We start from the raw sequence: 9,376 nt of genomic DNA, 5'->3' as shown, positions 1-9,376 counted from the left end.
GCGAATGTGCGAACACACAATTGTGCCTAAAAATTCACAAAACACTACAAAATTTCTCCTCCGCAGATGATGAAAGCATGGCCCACCAAGAAGTGTACCGAGCTATGCGATCCTTCCCTTTTCACGATCGTAACACTACTAACGGACAGCGGATACGTCTGTTCACTTCGACCGTCAATGCATCTGTGCACGACCACTCACACTACGTCACCGGTGCCGAAGCAACAGTTACTTTCGCGCAAATATTATGCGCGCAAACATTTGTTTATAACCTTGCGTGAGTGGTCCGTGTAGTTTGTGTCGGGTTTTTTATTTCTACAATGGGTTACTGAATTTTTGTTTTAGAAAAGTCGTTTTATTTTATAAATGCTTCGGTACGGTTTCGGTAACGCCAAGCTAGTGAGAAAAACTGTGCGAAAACACTCACGGTGAGATGCGTGAGCTTCGTGAGCGCGTGTGAGTTCCTTCGTTAAATGATTGTTCTCACGTGAGATCTTTCGTTGAAGCTCAGTTTACTTTATCAGGATATTTTTCAAGCAAAATATCGGTCGAACACAGAGTGGCCAAAAACGAGCCTTTTTTTGTGAGAGCATTTTTCTCTGCACAAGATTTACCATCTAAATAAATTAAACTCATCCCTACCCTACTGCTTAGGTCCTTGTTGGATTTTAAATTAAAATGAATTTGAAAATGACAAAAGCGCAGATTTTCCATTCAATTTGTGACCTTCCTTTTTTGCTTGAAAATATAGTGAGTGCCAAAGTTTGCTTGTGAGTTTAAATTTTGAATGATGAGCGTGAGAGTGAGCGAAACTGTGTGTGCTACAGCTGGTGAGAAAAGGATGATGAGAGCGTCCGTTTCAGACGATATTGTGGTGTGCGTGTATGGTCGTGTGCGGATGCTGCGACGCCGCAGCATTCGTCTAGTGTCGGGTTTGATGCATTCCAGCCCAAGCAGTCAAGTGTTGGGAGTTTGTGGTGAAGCAAATAAAGGAAGCTGCGCAGTATTCTCCATCCAGTGGCAAAAGGTGCGTCCAGTGCATACGACTCCCGGTGCGTGTGTGGGGTGCATTCGTTCACCTACAGTGCGTGATCGTGACCAAGCAAACTGGTAAGGGTTACCTACACCTGCTTATGGGCCAGTTTTCATGACGAGGAGGGGTGTAAGTAATGTGTTCTGCTGGTTTGCAGATAAATGGTGGGGAAAGGGGGTGAAATCCAGGGTGACCAGGAAGGACTGTTTAGTGGTGAAAAGCGGACAGGAAAAACGTCTTGATCATGATCGAAACGCACGTAAACGGCTACCATGATATAAGCCAGATCACTTCCAAACAAACGCACACACAGAAAAAAAAAACGCAAACGAAAGATCACAGGCGTTCTTTGGTATTCCTTTGTTTGGAATATATTATTGCACGGTGTTTTCCTGTTTTTTTTTATGTGCGTGCGGAAATCTAAATTGTTTCTCGAAAGCTAGCTAGCCACCATCTTCAACTTCAACAGAACGAATAGCCTTGAAATAGCGACTGTGCATAGGATTCGCAGCTAGCGAAGGAAAACATTCAAATACGCGAAACAGGTTCACGTTTTGCCTTTCCCTGCCTGCCATATACAACTTCCTCTACAATCATAACCTTACAACTAGCAACTGGAGGGAGGGAGGTGTGGCAAAACACACACACAATCAACAGCGGCACCGATCAACCTCACGGTCCCCCGAGCCGCTATGGAGTGGATTTTGTTTACATAATTATTAACTTTACAGTATGCAAAGTAAGCGGAATGACAACATAAGCTATTGCGGGCTGGCGCACCGTGTGATGTGATTGATGTGACCGATCGCCGCCAATCGTTCAGTTACGAAGGATTGAAACCCCACCCCAAATAATAACATCTAACCCTACATCATCCCTCCCTCGATCGATCGAGCGCTGTTCGAAGTTGATGCTTCTCGAAACCGACGGATTAGTCAGCGAGCGTGAAGCAAAACAATTCTCGGCCAATATCATATCAAAGCAAACAGCAGTTATTGGATGGATCCTTCCCTCCTAGAAGAAAAAAATGCGTTTTAGAATTTCCCAACAACCCGAAAGGGAACCATCGTACGGAACGGAAATAGTTTATATTCCGAAAGAAACGGAACGTACCTGATTTAAAGAACAAACCTATTTCAACAAAACATGAAAAACGTCACAGTGTCTGTCTGTGCTGGAGTTGCCAATCTAGTCTAATATGCTCAAAAACATCGACGATCAAGGACTTTCCTACTTTTGACATGATTGCAAGTTCTTCAAAAATTATTTTCATCTGATTACTTCTTCACTTTACGACCTACTAGATCACTCGGCCAGATATCATATGGCTTACTTGACTTGCTGATACCTAGTAGTTGGCGAGTTAGTTACTACGCGAGAGACACTCGGGTGGGATTCACCTGATTTTACAAAACTTAAATAGAACAAACGTTTACAATGCTTTGCTACTTTGAGCGCAAATATACCGAAAAATCAAGGCGTAAAAAAACTACACTAGTACCGAAGAAGGCAGTACACACAAACCCAACAAAAAAAAAACAAACAAACAACTAGAAGTACCTGAAATCTTTCTATTCCAGCGCCATCCCACGTGCACTTGGGTTTTCTATTTCTGGAATCATTATCGGTTCGATTTTACGACCGGTCGGCTCTGAAATCGACACACCGTAACCGGAGAGCACTAATTTGTTTCCGCTACTATTTGAATTCTACCTCATTTTAGATTTCACTAGTGATTCCTTGCCGTTCGCAACACAATCGCCAACACCACAAAACACTAGCATGGAGCGTGAAAGGCGGAAGGGGAGCGACGCATTAGGCAAAACGTTTGTTCTGCTCGTTGGTGGCATTTTGATACTGCTTACCTGTGTACAGTTTGCGGCTAGCTGCAACGAGATGGTGTGTGCCAGTATCGTGTCGAAATGCATGCTGACGCAAAGTTGCAAGTGTGACATGAAAAGCTGCACCTGCTGCAAGGAGTGTGCCGAATGTTTAAGCTACCTGTACACGGAGTGTTGCAGCTGTCTGGAGATGTGCCCGAAGCCGAACGAAACTTCCAACGAGCTGTCGAAGCAATCGCACATCGAAGATCTGGAAGGATTTCCCAACCTGTACGACGTGATCACGTCCGAGCAGGATGCGCAGGGCCGTTGGAAGGTGATTTCGTTCCCGATCGATATCGATGCGGCACTGTACGGACCAAAAGGGGACGGTGCCACCAAATACGTTGTCCGTGAGTTCGATGCACCGCAAAACCTGTAACGCCATCGGTATAAAGCTTTATTTTTGTCCTACTGCACAGACTCCACCGATATGGATTTGAAGCAAAAGTACGAGGATCCGAATAAAATTACGGTCAACTGTACAGTTGCGTACCAAGCACAGTGTATGTCGTGGAACAAATGCAAGGAAAGCTGCCGTACGATGGGAGCCAGCAGCTATCGGTTCGTACTTGAGTTGGTGGCAAACTTGAAGTAAACTTCTCCATTATAACACGTTTCGGTCTATCCATTTCAGCTGGTTTCACGATGGTTGCTGTGAATGTATCGGTCAATATTGTCTAAACTACGGCATCAACGAATCACGGTGTCGCGACTGCCCGGAAAACAAGGAGCACGATCTGGACGACCTCGGGCCGGAAGAAGAGCTGGATTACGGGGACGGTATGGGACCGCTGGATAATGCAGCGATCGAAACAACCAACATATGAATAGGGCTTGGACTACCGTTGCTCTGCCATCTCGTCCATCGCTATATTACCGTACGCATCACCGCATTCCGCTATTGAGCGTGGAATTATATGCATCTTTCATGTAGGTTTAAGATTAGTTGCATAGGATTTCTCTTCCCTCTCTCTTTCTCTCTCTCTTATTCTCTCACTTTCTCTCCAATCCATTTCTCTGTTTAGCAGAACCCCACTACACGCACAGATACGATTTCTCTTACACATTCTGTCTGCAGAAGCGGGAAGTCCGAAACAGCAAATGCAAACAGGTTAAAATGATAATTTAATATCTCCTTAATGCATCAGCAGCTAACCTTAACGTAGCCTAACGTAACGGCAGCTACGCCTTTGCCTAGTACTGTATTTGTACTTTGCCTAGTAAGCTTAGAAGGATAGCAAATTTAGTAGAATTTAGGCAACGTTTGTACCATGCGTACATGTTTGAAGCGTGTATCCAGTTTTACGCAATTTCTTTTTTTTTGTCAAAGCCCCAATCGCTGTCGTCCCAAAACACCTCACGTTCGGCGAGGGAATTCAATCTTACAATTTGTAGCTTTAAGCAATCAGGCACAGTTGGTATATGTCTTTTTGCGCACCACGTAAGGTGCATTTTTAGTCTGTATTTGTAGGTGTTAGGAAAAGTATATAATTGGAGGTGATATCTGCAGAGATTGGGCACATGTGTTGCAGCGCAAAAACGCTCTGTTGGTGTAGTATTGTTATACACTGTAAGATTGATTGTACTCTGCCTTCCTCCATTTTGTTTTTTTTTATTGAAAGATTTTTAAAAATTAGTGTACAGAACAGAAGAAAACGAATAAGAACGAACAGAATTTAAACTCATTTCATCCTATTTATAGTATACACATATACTTATAAAACGATCTTCCATATACATATGTAACAAAGCTCTATCTATCCGCTAATAAAATCGGTTGCGACTCTTCTTCTTTACTGCTCATATCCTGAATGTCAAAGTATAATTTGATTTGATACTTTTTTTTTGGGGACATACGGAAATTTATTTACCGTTTGTTCCGCAGCTTATTTCTCGTTCCTTGCTCCAACACACTAATTGTCGAAAGAGCACAAATATGATATGTCGATAAGCTCGGATAAAACCTCGCCTTACTAAAATAACAGCTGCCAGTAGTGTGCTGTGCTGGAATAACTGTCGCGCTGTCTTATCGACGAAGATGGCTGGTTTCCACTTTCCATCGTGGCAATACGATACGACGAAAAAAGGGCTCGCGAAGGAAGAACGCGTTAGATGGTGCTATCGTTTACGGTCGCTAACGGCGCAAGCAAGCGGAAGCCGTTTCTATTTCTTCTCCAGTTTTTGTTTTCCATCTTTGCTTGCCGTTGCAGATGGGTTTCGCTTTTACGTCTATGCTGCAGTCTAATTACGAGGCTTATATTCCCGTTTATATATATATATATATATATATATATATATATATATATATATATATATATATATATATATATATATATATATATATATATATATATATATATATATATATGTATATATATGTATATATATACAGATATCGTTTTAAAATATGTCTGAGAGCATTACTGACCTGCAGTGTGTACATCGAAGCGAAAGCAAATGTTTTGTTTTACTTTGGCGGTACGAAAAACACATGTTGCTACGCTGAAGACGTAAAATAGAATATTTATTAGCCTGTGGCGTAATGATGGCATACGGTGATCAGATCAAATACTCGACCCAAAGCTCGACACATTAACGACGTTAGCAGCATGTTTGCACATTTACCTAAAGTGCCCTTAATAACTTCACCACACGCGCCGCAGTGAATGAGGTTTGCAGTTGTCCGTCGCGATTCTTGTGCCCTCTAGTCTAGTTCAGCCGAGATTGGTGCGAGTTTAATCAGCAACAATCTGTGCGTCGCGCTAATCGCTGCCCGGTCTTGGGTTTCGTCTTCTGATGAGCCAAGATGTGTTTTTCCTTGTTTGTCGCCCCTCTTTACTGGCCCAAGCACGCATCTCGTTCGCTCGTTCGTTCCCGGTTTGAAGCGCTGCTGAACGCCCACGATACACGCATTGCTGCTTTTGTTGGCTCAGGACGCAAGATCGGCACTAGAAGCTGTCGCTAGCCGAGTCAGTCTGATGGTAGCAATCGAACAGATCGGACGTATTTAGCTGTGCGAAGGCATACGTTCTAGGTGTGCGTTTGTGTGTGTGTGTGTTGTGAACTGTATTGTTGTTAGGCGTACAAAAGCCTAACATACATAAGACTTTACATAGATAAATTCCGCACAAAAGACGTTCAAAGTAAGTGTCTCTTACGAAATTCTGAGTCGAAGCAAAGGTGGTGTCTAGAGGCTTCATCCCAGTATCATTTCTTCAAAACGTTAGGGCAAACTTATTGCAAGTACTCTGAGAAAAGAGCATGTTTGGGTTTCAGAGCTTGAAGCTATAGTTGGTGAACTCTTTCAAGTTCTCCATAAAACTCATAACTGAGGAAAAAACATCAACATTAAGGAATCCGACCATTGCGTGTTATCGCGAATGGCAAGCCTGTCTTACCAACCGTCGCGGCTAACCTCCAATCAAACTGATAACCTCACAACCGAGTGTCGCACCAGTACAATGTACGATGGTTGCCGCTCCTGATGCTGCTGATGCTTCTTTGTTGAAAGTTACGCCATTTCCGGAGGATGCGGACAAACACACGCCGCCACCACGAACGCTACTACTTTATCAGCACGCTGGGCCACATTCAAAATGTTTCGTCAACGCAGCAGGATATTTCCACTGCTAACTGCTTAACCTTGCCACACGCACGTTTGTACAGCCACCGGAATAAAACCAACTCAACCACCCGAAATGCCGTCATGGCATATTCCATTTTCTTTGGGTAACCAATAGCAGATGAAGTCACAAAATAACGGACAGGGTGTAGGATAAGATAATGTGCAGCGGGGGCAGCAGTAAGCCGAAACTCGGCAAGCTCTGGTACAGATTGTTTACAGCTCTCGGTAACCGAGGTTTAGCTCGACCTGAGTCGTTATAAATATCCCATCGTGATCGTGTTTAAACCATCTCCAGTGCTTCAAGAATGATGTGGTAACGGCGGCAGGAGAAGAAAGGTTGCACATCCAGTGCATATTATGATTGCATTTTGGTACGCACCAGAGAAGTAACGAGCTGGACTTCGAGGGGCTGGTCATCACAGTTTTACACTCATAGCACTTTGCCGATGCTTATGTTCAAGTGCATCGCTGTTGCAGACACAGCATCTTTCAATAAAGATTGCTCCTCTACCTTCAGATTCCGTATTGAACAAGAGCTCTGCAACCAAAAGAAATGGTGGAAAAGTGATCGAGGTCACTACATATTCTCCATTGCGTACATTCTCCAGAACGCCCTGTCTTGTTCAAAAACAAAACAAAAAATAAACGTCTACCAAATCTGCACAAAACCACACTCAAATAACATCATCAACTCTCTCTCTCTCTCTCTCTCTCTCTCTCTCTCTCTCTCTCTCTCTATCTCTCTCAACCTCCGTAGTAGACAAAGAAATAAGAACTACTTGAGCCTGTGTGACATCAGCTAACCAGGACCATTTCTACAGCCTCCATCCGTCCTCTAAATTCTTCCCTATTTCCACTCATTTTATCAATCACAAAGCATCTTCCGCGTCGGATATTTCGCACTTCCGCCAAGCAAGAACCCTTTGACACATACGCTCGTATATTGCAACAAGTGTGCAATCGGGGGAGGCAAAGCAGGCATTAATATACAGTAGCACAAATTTGCCATCATCGTCCACACACACGATGATCTCAGTGCAGTCCATCGATCCAGTGGGTGTAAAGCATAGCCTTCATTACTTGGTTGGTTTTAGTGTATTTTTTTATTATTAACTCTCTTATTCCTTGCTCTTATCTCGGTCCAGTTCGGTTTAGTTTTTCATTCTTCAAATAACAAAAGTACTTTTGAACCTTCGGCGATCTTCAATCAAATTTTTGTCGTAAGTCTTTAAATAAAATCTGCACTACTCTTGTTGCTCAATAGAGGTCATTCGTAACGGGCTGAATAGGCGAGTTTTATTACCACAATGGCAGATTACAACAGCCGCAGTCCAGCCAACTAGCCATCCCGCCATCCATGTGTAGTTTTACGATCTTAACCGATCTTAATTACCGAGACGACACGTTCTCGTTATTGTTAGCTTCCTTATGTATGTTGCGAATCCTACTGCCAGCGCAATTTTTTACACACAATGTACTTTATTCTCTTTTGTCTCAAGACTCTCGCAAAGTTTTCTTGAATGTGCATGCGGATTACTTTAAAAATAATGCTGTAATGTCCATGCAGTCAGATGGTAACGACATAACGACGAATAAAGCATAATTGGGGGACTAACGTAACATAGAGGACAACTTTTGTACATGTGTTTAGAAAGCCCTTTCTAGGGCATCCGCAACGTTCCGCATTTTTTTATTTTTATTTTTTTATTACAACTTCCATAATTCTATCTTCAGGGCGAGTCTTCTGGGAGTCTGCCCAAAACGTACGGCGGCGGAATGACGAAGATTCAGTTGGTGCGGTTGGGCGTTGCACTGATAGTTGTGTTAGCTTGTCTGCTGGCCCCACCGGTACACGCGGATGAACTTTTGGACGAGCTGTTAAACGAATTTGACGATGAGGACGAGGCGCTGCTGCGACACATCGAGGCCAAACATGTGAGCAACGACTATGAGCAGGAGGATCAGATGGCACGCGAACTGGCAGCCCGTATTGCGGCCGAACACTACGGCCACCAGGGACAGGAAGAGGAGGATACCTTGCTCGATGGTCGTGCACCGCGTCTGATCGATCCGTGCAAGGGTGTCCGGTGTGGTGCCGGTCGCGTCTGCAAGGCGAACATTGCGGAGCAGCGTGGTGAGTGCGTGTGCATCCCGGAATGTCCGAGCGAGACAGATCCCCGGCGCAAGGTGTGCACCAACCGAAACGAAACTTGGGACTCGGCGTGTGAGGTGCATCGTCAGCGTTGCCTGTGCAATACACGTGATCAGGCCTGCCGACACGAGGAGCTACGCCACGTGCACATCGATTACTATGGCACTTGTCGCGAAATGCCTGAATGCAGTGAGAACGATCTTGCCGACTTCCCGCGCCGTATGCGTGACTGGCTGTTCAACGTAATGCACGACCTGGCAGTGCGCAACGAGCTGCCGGAAGCGTACATGGAGCTGGAACACGAGGCCGAAACGAACATGACGAAGCGCTGGACGAACGCCGCCATCTGGAAGTGGTGCGAGCTGGATGGACATCCGCACGACAACACCGTCTCCCGACATGAGCTGTTTCCGATCCGGGCACCGCTATTCGCGCTGGAGCATTGTATCGCACCGTTCCTCGAAAGTTGCGACCCAAACCGGGACCATCGCATCTCGCTCCAAGAGTGGGGCAAATGTTTGGAGCTGGAGGAGGACGATCTGACGGCACGCTGTGCGGAGATTTCGAAGGAGGACGAGCTTAACACGTCCGAGCCGCATGATGCGTTCGTCTAATGCTTTTTTTGCTACCCATGTTCGCTTTCTACCCTCTCCAACCTAATTCCAACTCCCGACGAAGGGGCT

At 44.7% G+C, this 9,376-nt stretch overlaps 4 protein-coding genes across 4 annotated transcripts in view; 3 read left to right on the top strand and 1 right to left on the bottom strand.

Moving 5' to 3' along the window:
- LOC126557930 (UNC93-like protein MFSD11) overlaps positions 1-9,376 on the top strand; it is a 240,393-nt gene that overhangs the window by 193,545 nt on the left and 37,472 nt on the right. The window lies entirely within an intron of this gene.
- LOC126556714 (protein GPR107) overlaps positions 1-9,376 on the bottom strand; it is a 381,205-nt gene that overhangs the window by 360,829 nt on the left and 11,000 nt on the right. The gene's annotated exons all lie outside the window — the stretch shown is intronic.
- LOC126561687 (protein twisted gastrulation) lies at positions 2,810-3,821 on the top strand. Its single transcript, XM_050217985.1, has 3 exons — positions 2,810-3,266; positions 3,336-3,477; positions 3,551-3,821. The coding sequence occupies exons 1-3, from the start codon at positions 2,816-2,818 to the stop codon at positions 3,741-3,743; spliced, it is 786 nt and encodes a 261-aa protein (XP_050073942.1). The 5' UTR covers positions 2,810-2,815; the 3' UTR covers positions 3,744-3,821.
- LOC126559168 (SPARC) lies at positions 8,318-9,307 on the top strand. Its single transcript, XM_050215288.1, has one exon. It carries the CDS (start codon positions 8,318-8,320, stop codon positions 9,305-9,307), a length of 990 nt encoding a protein of 329 aa, XP_050071245.1.

This window comes from Anopheles maculipalpis, chromosome X, assembly GCF_943734695.1.
Source record: "Anopheles maculipalpis chromosome X, idAnoMacuDA_375_x, whole genome shotgun sequence".
In the NCBI taxonomy this organism is placed as follows: Eukaryota; Metazoa; Arthropoda; class Insecta; order Diptera; family Culicidae; genus Anopheles; species Anopheles maculipalpis.
Note: the sequence above shows the minus strand (reverse complement) of the source record. Positions and strands in the feature narration are given on the sequence as shown.